Here is a 13,690-nt window from a genome sequence, read left to right as displayed (position 1 = left end):
TTTTATAAATTCAACTATTATTGTCTCTTATGGGCTATACACGGTGTGCTGAATTATTAGGCAAGTTGAAATTCATACTTCATCATTTTTTTTAAAAGAACATTTTACCAATCCCAAACAACTTCAATCTTAATAACTACTATTGGTTTTGTTTTTAAATCATATATAAGTGATATATAATTGTCTGGGAAGGCAGAAAGTCAGAAACTCCTTATATTTAGGTGTGCCAAATTATTTGGCAAGTATTCTCTATCCAGATAAAATGAGCCTAGAAAGAGATAACTCAGACTAAAATGTAAAAATGATTGCATGCGCATGAGAAGGATGCAGTACTAATGTAATAATAGAATTAGCAAAGTTAAGGAATGACCACTGGGCAGCGAAATGCTCATTGGGTCAGCAGAGTCAGAAGAAATAGGTGGAGAAGGAAAGACACATCAACTGCAAAAGAATGAATAATTAATGTCAAGAATTAGGTGAGAAACCATTAAGTCTATCCAGCGACATCATTTTCCAGAGCCGAACCTTCCTGGAGTCTCCAGAAGAGCAATATGTCAGGTTCTCAGAGACTTTGTTTGAGTACAAAATCCTACAAAATGACCCTCACTTAATAAGAATAACATGCAACTCAAACAAAGTCTCTGAGAAACTGACACATTGCTCTTCTGGAGACATGAGTCCTTCTCATGTGCATGCAATAATTTTTACATTTTAGTCTGAGTTATCTCATTCTAGGCTCATTTTATCTGGAAAAAGAAAACATGCCTAATAATTCAGCACACCTGAATGTAAGGAGTTTCTGACTTTCAGCCTTCCCAGACAATTATATATCAATTATATATGATTAAATACAAAACCAATAGTAGTTATTAAGATTGACGTGGTTTGGGATTGGTAAAATGTTCTTGTAAAAAAATATGATCAGAATTTCAACTTGCCTAATAATTCAGCACACAGTGTATGTAAATGTCTTATGTAAAATATTTTATTCAGGTCAGTATTAAATAAATAATAACATGCATTTTGTATGATCGCTTATTTTGTAAAAAATAATTAACATTTTGCAGATTCTACATTTGAAAAAAAAAATAAAAAATCCTGACTGGAAACGGTTAAAATTTACATAAAATATTCTAATGTAAATAAAAACTTTTAGGAGTATTGACTTGATATTTCATTGATAGGATATATTCGCATAAATTCACATTTTTTGCAATTCTATCATACGTTTTAAGTTAAAAGATGCAAATGAATTAGATGGAAGTCTGTCTTTATCTTTTTCTGAGTATATTATAGAGACTAACAATACTGAACAAAAAGAAAGTGATTCATGGGACATTCCATTTGAGAATGATGGACCTATTTTCTTTAATAGTGTGTACAATGTTTTAAACATACCTTTGGACAAATTCAAGAGTGCTGGAGGCTTCTTTAGGATACTGCAAGTTGAACACATAGTAAGCGGAAAAGGTTGCTGCCACTCCATTCAAAAGATTGTTGTGGGGCCCCATCACAATCGTTCCTTCAATGGACATCATCCACTTGTCTGCGCTTAGTGGCTCTCCTAAAATGCATTAACACAATATAACTAAAAGAGCACTAGAAAGCTGCAGGACAGGAGCAGGAACAGAAGAAAACACAAGACATCAGGAAGGTAACATTTAATGACCGACAATGAACTGAACAAAGGCAGGGGAACAAATACAGGAACTAATGACAAACACACAGGTGAAAACTCCTAGGGCAAACAAGGAGGGCGTGGTCATTGGCAAACACAAGGGCAGAATCTGGGGAGCACATATTAGAAATCGAAACACAAACAAAGACAATGACAGGGCAGGAACATTACAGTAATAGGCTTATACTGAACTACAGCCATTTCTTTCTTCTTATATATATGGAACAACAATTTAAAAGACTTAAAGCAAGGAAACTTTCTGTGCTGGAAATATGTTCAGGGTGCAATCAAAAAGTTCAGTGTGCCTGTAAATTAAAAAAAATTTTTTTTACCCAATTTAAAATTAGCTGCTAACCCCTTCAAAATAGTCTCCTTGTGTAGTGATATACAGTTCTTAGTATTCCTGGTTTGGTTGGAACACTCGCTATTTAAGCCCATCCAGTACCATCTGTGACGTTTTTTGGATCTCCTCTACTGAGTCAAAAAGGTGACCCAGTTTTCATTTTAGAAAACCTGCTAATTTTCCACGCACTATAAGCACATGCGCTGTCACATTGTAGCACACTGAATATGCTTAAAACCTCTTAAAAAGCATTTCAACTGAAGCAGAAACACTGGGAGCTGTGTATCACTGGAAAGAAGACCACTACAAAGGGGATAGTGGCCAAAATTAAATCAGGTATATTTTAGCTTTTTATAGTCACAGTCAGTGCTTTGATTTCACTTCTTTATTATTTGTTGAATCTACAACAGCCATGTTTAAGAATTCCAGCACAGTGCTGAAAAACCTTAAGCACTGTAATAATCCTTAACAAAATAAGGGAGGAATATACCTTGTACAATTAAGCATGGTGTGCTGGGTAGGGTCTCTTCCTGGATATCAGCAGCTATTGCAGATGGCTAGGGAACAAAAAAAAAAAAAAAGTGTATAAACATGACAAAATGTATAGCCAACAAATAACAGTTACAAATCTATTATTATTTTATTATTATTCCATACAGTCTAGCTTTGAGAAAAAGAAAATGTCATACACTGAACACTGAATAAAAAAAATGGCTAATGCTTTTAAAATATGTACGCTACACTGTCTAAAACAGTAAAAGGATGTTAGCCAGCCAACGGCATAACAACTCCCAATAGAGGTTCAGACCATCTTTGGAATATTAGAATAATTTGGAATAGTTTGTGTGTGGAGACTATATTACCAACAGCACAGTACTGCACGAGCAATTTAGAAAACAACAGTTTGAGAGAACGAGCCAAAGTGTGTGTGTGTGTGCGCGCGCGCAAGTTATACTCACATCAGCTTTAAGAAAGATGCCATTCTCATTAAAGTGGGCAAGTAGGCATAGGATAATGCAGATGGCCTTGCTGCCGTTCACTTCTTGATAGGCATCCAAGACTTGACTCACAGCTTTTGTCTTGTGTTGTTCAAAATACTCGATTATAGTCTTGCTTCTTTGCTCAATGGCTGCTGGGAGCTTCTCCAGAATGGAAATACCGGTCAGTTCCCTAAAGTGAGAGAACAGACCCTTCAGGGAAAACAGAAATGGCCAGTCATCCTTGATTTTGGATATGCTGAGTGGAGGATCAGCATTGAGATCGCAGCGCTGGAGCATGTAAGTATTTTCATGCCATCTCTGGAACTCTCCTTTCTCTGCTCCTGCCATTCCAAATTGGGCATAAAGCTGCAGCATTTGCCTTTTCATTTCTTGCAAGCTTTCTTCTGTCTCCCCAGCGGGAAGTTCTTTGGGTTGCCACAGCACACATCCATACTGGTCCATGGGACCTCTTTCCTGCCTCCTCATTCCTGAAATAGAGGGCCTTTTCTGTCGGAGCCGTGCCATGGTGTTATTTCTATTTAAATGCTCAATTCTAGTTTTGAGTTGCTGTAGAAGAGAAGCTGCAGCTACATTATTATCACCATCTACATCACCAAAGCATTGGGGGTATTTCCGAACTATATCATTGGCAACCTGCGCACAGATCCCTCTTTTAGGGTTTGCATTGTGCGCTCTCATCTGATCAACAACACTTCTGATCATCGCTCTTCTCGCTGCTGGATTTGGTCTTGTTGAATTTGCGATAGCTGACTGTATCTCTAACGGCATTTTCTCCCAGTTTATTTTAAAATTTACGGGCCATGGTGTGTGTGGTGATGGCAGAAGTTGTCCTCTGGTGTTGAATGTTCTTGGTGTATCTGGGCAACACAGCGTTGAGGAGGTTTCCCGACTTCCAGGAGGAAACAGGGCTGAGGAGGGATCTGGACTTCCAGGGAGAAATGGGGCTGAAGAGGGATCTGAAATAGATATTTTGATCATTGTAACATTAATGTTTTATACCAACACCCACAATGATATTTTCTACTTGAAGCAAAAACATTTACATACATTTTTATATTTACTTCCACATTTTCAAAGCTGGTAGTCTGACCTTTCAGGAGAAAGTGACATTTATACTAGAATGAAAAGCTTACAAAACAAATAAAAATTACTTAAAAGACAACCTTAAAGATGGAATATAACAATTGAATGCAATTATTTACATAGAATGGAGAGAATATCCTCAAAGATTAGCTGGACCTTGCTCTATTGTCAATAGACATAGTCCCTCTCCCACATCATTGACTAGGTAACATAACTTACTTTAAACAGTGACCACTTTTTCTTTGGTACCACCTTTTGTTCTATTTAGTGTAACCAAATCTCTCTACTGGGAAATATTAACAGAACCTTTTGATGTAAAGGCACAAATGAGCCTTCTGCACTGGACTGGACGAAGGTAGGTCAGAAGATCATCTTCCTTCAAATAGCAGAGGTCCTCCCTGCTCTGCACACCAAGGCTCTCCAGGCCTGTCATCAAGGATGCCAAGGTATCTGAGGGGAGCCCTGGAAGAGCATCCAAGACAGCCTTGCTGATCTCCTCTGATACAGCAGTCATTGTATTAGTAGGTTTCTGCAAACGAGTGATGGAGAGAGAGTATTGGCATACCACACATCACATAAGCTGGCAAAGGATAATAATCAAGCAGATCCTCATGCCTCACACAAACAAACTCCTCTTGGGCTGTCCCTAATACGCAATAGACCCCAATGTCACTCAATTTCACAAACAAATATTTTTCTGAGATGAAGAACACAGAACCATGGTGAACAATGACCAGCTCTATCTTGCCAACCTCCAATTCTTCTTCAGTTTTCCCCAACAAGATATACATGCCCTTTTTGTATGAAGTGCCCTTCACTGTCACTACATGAGATGCTACTGTATCTATAAATTCCAAATTCAAACCAACCACAGCCTTTCTGATTTTGTCACTGTAGTCTTTTACGTAGAATGCTGTGCCCTTATCAAATAACACACTTGGCTGGAACATTTCACCGGCACTCATATAGGCTTGGAAGAGCTGGTGTCGCTCGGCAACTGTCTTGCAGATGTTTTTGAAATTGTGCAACTTTCTAGCACATCTCTTGAAGAAAGAGTGCTTACTCTCAAACCTGAGAGTCCAAAGGCGAATTAGGGGGCCAAACTCTGTAATGAGCTGTGGATAATGAAGCAAATAGTGGTGTTTGGGCTTCAGGGACTGATCAGGAAAGAGCTGACTTCGAAAGTATATGTAGTCCTCAATGAGTATTTTAAGATAAGCGACCTGATCTGTTGTGATTGCTGGTGCACAAATGAGTTCTACAATTTCTCTAAGCTAGAGCAGAAGTTGCCAAACTACATCGTCACATGGATTCTTAATCCTATCTCCCACCAGTAGGGGTAGCAAACGAAGGAGACACCAGTTCTGGACGGCATGTCCAGTAAGTTTATTGCTACCTGGTGAAACATCAGCTGGTTTGTCGTGGGCATCACTCCCCTGATACTTGAATTGATTTATGCACCTGTTGAGATGTAGATAACTAAAATGTTTATTCTTAACTAGATAACCAATAAACAAAGCAAGGTCACTCGAAACAATGCCTTCAAACAGGTCATGCCCAAGACATGGGGGCAGTCCAGGCTGGCAAACGTGAAAGAAGGATAGTTGGTTAAAAGGAGAGTCTGATTTAATGCCAACCTCAGAATTTCCTCCACTGGTGCCTAATTCTTGCAGATGATTCTGATAGGACTGTTCTGTTCGTGTGTTGCCACACAATAGTGGCGAGTTCTGAAAAGTAGTTCTATGTAAATCACAGTATCTGCAGAAGTAATGGCTCTTACTAAAGTTCTCAACAAAACCTCCGATACTGTGAGACCCTAAATTGTCACCTGAGATAGCACACAGTCGACCTTTGACAATTTGCCCATCACCTATTACAACACCAGTCTCCTCAAGAGCTTTCAGGTCTTTTATGAGAGGCTCAAATACCTTGTCTATCCCAAAATATTTAAATGCCTGCTCGTTGCACAAGAGAACAAGTTGCATTTGATCTGTGGTGGATCTGTTATGAGGCAAAATATCTGTCAGAGTTAGATAAACTGCTACAATCTTATGTTTCTTTTTTGAAGAGCCAAGTGGATTGACAACTTCGAACGCATCCTGATAGAGTATCAGACCAAGTGAGGATGGCTCCATTTTAAATAAAGGGTTGCACTGAGCTCCCTTCCCATCCTTAATGTCCTGGAAAAGACCCTCTGATGATGGCTGGGAACGTGTTGCTGCATACTGTTCTTGAATAGATTTGTTTTTAAAAAGTGTAGCCAATGTTTCTTGAACAGGTACATACTGGGCAAATGATTCCCTACCTTTATCATCGGTACCTAACAACAGAGGCACAGGCTCAACATAATTAAAATATTTTTTAAAAGCGGTCTTTCTTTTCTGGTCTGTGCTCAAAGGCCCACTGTTACAGGCAGTGAGAAGATCTTCTTTTCTGAGTTCCACCATAATGTCATTGATTGTGGTCTCTGGGACTCCAAGGACAGTCAGTTTGTCACTTAAGTTATTACGCAAATTTGTCAGACTGATATCATGGACATCTTGATATCCCTCAATAATAGTCTGTATTGTAGTAGCAGGTAACAGTAGTTTAGCCTGAAGTTTAAGATAGAAGAGTGTGATATTTCGCAGAAAGAGGGATTCATCAACAGCAAGAGTCTCTTCTGGCTCATCATCAGAATGATCAGAGGGTGCACAAGGAGTAAAAGATTCAGTGGCAACGGAACTTTCTACATTACAGGGATCTACATGCACAACACTCTCATTTTTGTGTTTCCTAGAAATATGAGATGCAAAACTCGACACAACAGTGAACTTGCTGTCACATTCTCTAAATGGACATCGAACTTGTAATCCTTCTTTTAAGTGTGACCTCATATGACCAACTAAAGATGAAGATTCACACCTTACAGTGCAGAAGTCACATTGTATAAGAGTATCACATAATGGTAGCTGGCTATTTCTTAAAGGCCCATCGGCTTTGTGGTCTCTGTACATATGAGCTTTAAAAGCAGTAAGTTTGAAGTATGTTCTTGGGCATTCTGGTACACCACACTGATACACGTAATTAGCACTATTATTATGCAGCTTAACATGCTGATAAAACTTAGGCACTGTATCAAAAACACTTCCACACGCACTAAACTTGCAATGAAACATGTTCAGAAAAGAGACCAATACAGATTAAAGAGAAAAGGTATGTCCACACCGTTTCTATGCAGACTGTTAAGGACACCAGGCTGGCTAACCTAGCTAACAAAAATCACACCACGTGGTGGTTAGAACGGGTTATAGAATACCAAAAGATTATTTATGTATTTACATATGCTGTACAATTGATAAATGAAAGGAACCCACCAGGGCAGACGAATGGTTAAGTTTATTGGTTTGCTAACTTACCTAATTTTAAAGCTACTAATAATTTGCCACCTTCTCCGAAGACAAAAGAAAGAGCAGTGAAAGCCTCTGAACAGAACGCGGGCTCAGAACCCTCTAAAAAAAATTAAATATTTTTTTTTTTAAAGAACCCAAGATGCTGGTTGGCTGAAGTTGCGCATGCGCCGTTTATTTAAGATACAGACAGCTTCAAGTGCACCTGTCTGCAGCCTCCCCTGCCACCTTGCTTCTACAAAGGCCAAATAACGTTATAAACGCACACGGACTGCATACGCACTGCATACGGAGTATGTGCGAAACAGGCGTAAATCCCGTCCGGTACAGCACATGTAATCAAAGCAAAAATATTCTGAGCCAAGCTAACCAGGCTAATGCATATTTTTACAGTCTATGGGCTAACGTTAATAAATCCTAACGATATTTGAGCTGTCGTCATTGTGGTGGTTGGTTTTGCATGTGGTAACTTAGCGTACGTGTAAATGTGTGAATATAAAACCAACTTTACCCAAGTTTTCCCGTATCACCTCCGTCGAGGTTCCAAGCGATCAGTGGTGAGTCGAGGAGATGGCGTTCGATATAATCGACAGCAAATCAATCCCAGAAATAATTCAGCTAATTTATCCTGTGTGCAGGTGATCCAGCGCCGCGTTACAGCTGCTGCCGCTCAGATTGTATTTTTCTTCGGTGTTGACCGTTCACGACGTCTCGTGAGAAACGTGAAGCGCTGATCATTAGCCAATCACAGTCTGAAAATATAAAACCAAAATATACCAAACGAAACAATCAGCACTCACTCAGATCACCATATCAATATATCTGTAGACTTATAAAACATATTTTATATTACAAACCTGAGACGTGTTCCTTCTTTCAAAAATGTTGTTACCGTTGGCCGCGTAATTTCAAAATTCAAACAGCCACGATCCCACAATACTATGCGGTTGCTGTAAAATAATGCTTTTACAGTGTAGTTACAATAATATTACAGGACTGCTCGTGAATTTCCCATCATGCTTTTGTATTTACAGCAAAAACATGAATACAATACGTTGTTGTAAAATTTATTGTAAAAATTACATCAATTGTTAACAGTGTAAGTCATCTTCATTATTTATTTTCTCTAGGCTAACTCATGTCTATATGTAAACTGATCAAACAAGTTTTATTAATTTGATTGGAAGATTTGAAAGATCCCATGCATTCACCCAAATGGGAAGAGAAGTGGTCCAAAGTGGGCAAAAGAGACTGTGATACAAGCACATTTTATTTGTGATCCAATCAACCAAAACACATTTTAAACCCAGGTGTAAACAAAGCCAAAAATCGCTTCTCAGATATTTTATATTATATCAGAGGTGCTTCTGTGATCCTCAAGAATGTCTTGTTCGAGTGATGTTACAGCAAAGACTTCTCTCTGGTGTTGTTGCATGACTCACATCACACTGATAACATAAACATACAGTTCTCATGTGTGAAACCTCATGTGGTATTTAAGTGCTGCTTTATATCTGAAACTCTGTCCGCAGTGACCACATATAAAAGACTTCTCTCCAGAGTGAACTCTCATGTGTCTGTTAAGAGTTCCTTTTTGGTTGAAACTTCTTCCACATTGCTGGCAGGTGAAAGGCTTCTCTCCTGTGTGAATTCTTATGTGGTTTTCTAATTGTTGTTTATAATCAAACCTCTTTCCGCACTGGGAGCATGCGTAGGGTTGCTCTCCAGAGTGAATTCTCATGTGGATTTTAAATTTTTTTTTTTGACAGAAACTCTTTCCACACTCAGAGCATGTGTAGGGTTTCTCTCTGTGAGTTCTCATATGAATTTCAAGGTTTCCATGTTCATCAAAACTCTTTCCACACTGATCACACATATAAGACTGATCTCCATTGTGAATTCTCATGTGTCTGTTAAAGATTTCTTTTTGAGTGAAACTTACTCCACACTGTTGGCAGGTGAAAAGGCCAATGTGAACTGTCATGTGGCAATCAAGCTTTCCTTTCCGTTTAAAACCTCTTCCACACTGTTTGCAGGTGTAGGGCTTCTCTCCAGAGTGAACTCTCATGTGACTGTCAAGGTTTGCTTTTCGGTTGAAACCTCTTCCACATTGTTTGCGTGTGAAAGGCTTCTCTCCAGTATGAACTCTTAAGTGTCCTTCAAAGCTTCCTTTACGATCAAACTTCTTTCCGCACTGAGGGCATGTGTAAGGTTGCTTAGTGTGAATTATCATATGGTCTTCATAGATTTGTTTTTGATGGAAACCCTGTCCACACTCAGGGCATGTGTAGGGATTCTGTCCAGAGTGAATTCTAACATGTCTTGTAAGACTTTCTCTACGATTGAAATGCTTTCCACACTGTTTGCAGCCATAAGGTTTCTCTCCAGTGTGAACTCTCATGTGGACTCCAAGGTATCCAGGTTTAGAATAACTCTTTTCACATTGTTGACACGCATAAGGTTTCTCTCCTGTGTGAACTCTCATGTGTCTTTCCATTTGAGTGAAACACTTTCCAGACTGCTGACGTGTGAAATAACTTCTTCCTGTCTTTTCAGTCCTTTTCCTTAAGCTAGACTTTTCAGTCTGTGAACAACTAACAGATTTTTCTCCATTTATGAAATCATGATCTTTCTCTTCCATTTCATTTAGTACTTGACTCTCCTCTTTCAGTGCCATCAGGTCTAAGGTGAAAAAAGACAAATAAAAGTTAACCCCAATTTAATGACACAAAACAGACAAACAAAAATTTAAATCACAAAATATATTACATTTAACGACATTATTACAATTCAAGTATAAACAAATGAACATGGAGGACAGAGAACTTTATCAAGCAGTCTCTGGTATTTTCATAAGCATCCTTTAGCATTGTGTATAATATATTTCTCCCTTCATCATATTTCCTATTGGGTCGCAATTATAGGTTGATTTAGATGCTCATCTCTAAAAGTGAGTTTTGCCATTAAAATGGTTTTAATGTCTGAAATATTTATGCTAGTTGATAGCCTGATATGAAAAAAAAACTTTTACTTACCTCTGTCACATAAAAAATGTCACTCATTCTTAACAGTGAACATTAACATCTAAATATTGGGAGACACATGTCTTTAAATGCTGTTTTTAAATCAGTTCACTAAAAGAGTAGAAAATGGGATTTAAGAAAAAGTGAAGCTGATATCCTTTTATAAAAGAAAGCTGCAGGAGGGCAGACAGTGTAGAAAAACACCTGCTAAAAGAAAAGGCATTGAGAAAATGTGCATAGCACAGTTGAGCCTTGAGAACGAAAACCAAACCTGTTTGTTCCTCAGTATCTTCATGTTTGACTTTAAATACTTCATCGATCTTCATGTCTTCACTCTCTTCTTTAATAAATGACATCTCTATAATAGTGTGTCACGTGGATCTCAGTTAGTCCACTAAGATGTTTCTCTGTGTTTGGAAACTTTGCCCTGTTTAAAGATAAGAACAATTAACAGGGGGAAAAAATATCTGCGTGTGTCTCTGTCAGTTCTAGTTCAGTAGTCAGTGCACTGGTAAGGGAGTAAAAGTGATAGTTGATAGACTTAAATGATCTGATTAGACAAACACTCAAAACTTACCTGCTGAAAAAAACAGCATATGCTGGTTAGGTATGTTTTGGTGCTGGTTTATGCTGGTCCTTTGCTGGTTTATGCTGGTCCTTTGCTGGTTTATGCTGGTCCTTTGCTGGTCCTTTGATGGTTTAACACTAGAACCGCCAGAGGTCGCTGTATACCTAAAACCGCCATGCGGGTAAATTTTACCCACGCGCAAAGAAGGGTTTTGATATGGCTTAAGATTTTATTTCACTGCCACTGTCTTAATAAAGAAGTGTCTAGTGTCATAAAAAAAATTATTGTCTAGTCATCAACTTATTTTTTTGCCCTGTTGTTTTGTTTATAGATTTTTATGCAGGCTACAGTCCGTTTTCATGACAGTCAATTTAACATTAATCAAGACTGCGCTGACAAAGGGAATTAAAAGGAAGTAACTACACAGTAACTGTGTGGTGCAATATTAATCAATTGTCATTATTCAATTAATTTAGACAATTCATGTTATTAAAAAATAGCCCATAGACAACCATGTGCAAAAATAACTTATTTTTTGCGACCAGCATAAACCAGCTAAGTACCAGCTTAAACCAGCAAAGGACCAGCTTAAACCAGCAAAGGACCAGCATCCCTGCACCAAAACATCCCTGACAAGTTTTTTTAAGCAGGGTTTAACTTACTATTCCGTTTTGATTAACATTTAATGATTACACATTTTTAAAAACCGCTATTGTATTTTAAGGTTGTCATTAAAACAACAAAAAACATTTGCAATTGTTTGTAAAAGTTGCCATTACTCAGGTTTGAGTTTGTTTTCGTTGCATTTTTGAGCAGCAGAGCGGCGAATCGAACCATTCAAAACAGTGAATCATTTTGTGAATCAAATGATTCAATTGACTCGTATTTGGAATTCATGTTTACGATTATCTGAACCACTAACAGAGAGAGAAACAAGACGCTTTACTCACACAAAATAACGTTCATTATTAAATAAAATATTATAATGTAACACTCAATAATTACAAAGTTTAAATCGCTTTACCATATAAAATAGACTGAACGCTTTGTATGTATTTAAACACTTTAAATGGTTAAGACTACACACCTTTCTTCAGCTGAAAGCAAACACTGGTGCAGGAGCGCGCCGCAGCCTTATGACGTCAACCAGCAGATCAAACTAAAAGTCCTGTTCACGCGCTTCTGTGTCTACAATCCAAAAAGTGCATAGATATTTACAGGGAGATACATCTAAATAATAGTACGTATGTCAGTGGTATTCTGAGTTTTATTCTTGGTGAAGTACATATTAAAATATATATAAATACATTAAAAAAAATAAAAAAATAAAATCTAAGTACTTATTTATTTATTATCAGATTTTCCAAATGTATTCATTCATGTATTTGTGACGTTTATGTCCACAATTGTTTCTTTCAATGTTCCTTTAAGATTTACTTAAATCTCGTATTTATTCATGCATCATGTCATATTTAGTTCCAGATTTATTTACTATGACATTTCCTTATTTCGACCGTGGTCAGCAAGGGAGAAGCTCTGAGGCCACAGTAGCACTTTGTATTGTGACCAACCAAAAAACATTTGTTTTTTACTGTTTTTTTGTTATTAAAAGTGCCAAGATGGAGGCAGTGTAGTTGCAACTTTTCCGTCCCTCACAAACTTTCATGCATAACTTTGATATACATGTTAATGATTCTGTAATGATTTTACATTTGAGTTGAGAATATTCACTTTATTTTAGCTAGTTAGAACAAAACGTGTCTCATGGTCAACAGAACAAAGACAGAAAAAAAGATGCTCATTTAAGCATTTATTATATACATTTAGCTTTTTCAGGTACCCAAACTTTAAGGAACAGTAAAGGACATCCATCACCAAATGTCACCACCTGGGACACGATGGATGAAATTCAAGAGTGCTTCATGCAAGACCAGACTAGATAGATTAGGATCACTCTCTGGGATAAAGTTATACTGCAAGCACAACAAGGACATTCGTTCATGTTCACTATTCTCAAAACCAGATTTTTTAAGGATCTCATAACACACACTTCAACCAAAGTCACCACCATTACTACAATGGCATTTCCAATAGATCAAGGACCTCAAATTAAAAGTGTCACCAACCCCTAAAAGACGAGGACTTAAGAGTTATTTCACAGATGTTCTACGAAACAAAAGAAACTATATGACCAAATGCCATGGACTTGGAAATGGTGCTTCTGTGATCCTCAAGATTGTCTTGTTCGAGTGATGCCACAGCAAAGACTTCTCTCTGGTGTTGTTGCATGACTCCCATCACACTGATAACATAAACATACAGTTCTCTCATGTGTGAAACCTCAATGTGGTATTGAAGTTCTGCTTTATATCTGAAACTCTTTCCGCAGTGACCACATACAAACGACTTCTCTCCAGAGTGAACTCCCATGTGTCTCTTAAGGGATGCTTCTAGGTTGAAACTTCTTCCACATTGCTGGCAGGTGAAAGGCTTCTCTCCAGTATGAACTCTTATGTGGTTTTCTAAGTGCCGTTTATAATTAAACATCTTTCTGCACTGAAGGCATGTGTAGGGTAGCTTTCCAGAGTGAATTCTCATGTGATCT

At 37.9% G+C, this 13,690-nt stretch overlaps 1 protein-coding gene across 1 annotated transcript; it reads right to left on the bottom strand.

Annotated features, from left to right (window-relative positions):
- Positions 1-8,683: 8,683 nt before the first annotated feature.
- Positions 8,684-10,938, bottom strand: LOC141333817 (uncharacterized). The gene is made up of 2 exons (XM_073838966.1): positions 10,789-10,938; positions 8,684-10,176 (listed from the first exon to the last, which is right to left on the bottom strand). Exons 1-2 carry the CDS (start codon positions 10,871-10,873, stop codon positions 8,966-8,968), a joined length of 1,296 nt encoding a protein of 431 aa, XP_073695067.1. The 5' UTR covers positions 10,874-10,938; the 3' UTR covers positions 8,684-8,965.
- Between the last annotated feature and the right edge of the window lie 2,752 nt (positions 10,939-13,690).

This window comes from Garra rufa, chromosome 4 (assembly GCF_049309525.1).
Source record: "Garra rufa chromosome 4, GarRuf1.0, whole genome shotgun sequence".
Lineage (NCBI taxonomy): Eukaryota > Metazoa > Chordata > Actinopteri > Cypriniformes > Cyprinidae > Garra > Garra rufa.
The sequence above is the reverse complement of the archived record's forward strand: the minus strand, read 5'-3'. Positions and strand labels throughout refer to the sequence as shown.

Bases quoted from the DNA above. Each gene is read 5' to 3' on its own strand.
- LOC141333817 (XM_073838966.1), bottom strand. From the start codon at position 10,873: ATGTCATTTATTAAAGAAGAGAGTGAAGACATGAAGATCGATGAAGTA. The intron at 10,177-10,788 runs GTTTGGTTTTCG...TTTTCACCTTAG, and splicing joins AGATACTGAGGAACAAACAG to ACCTGATGGCACTGAAAGAG.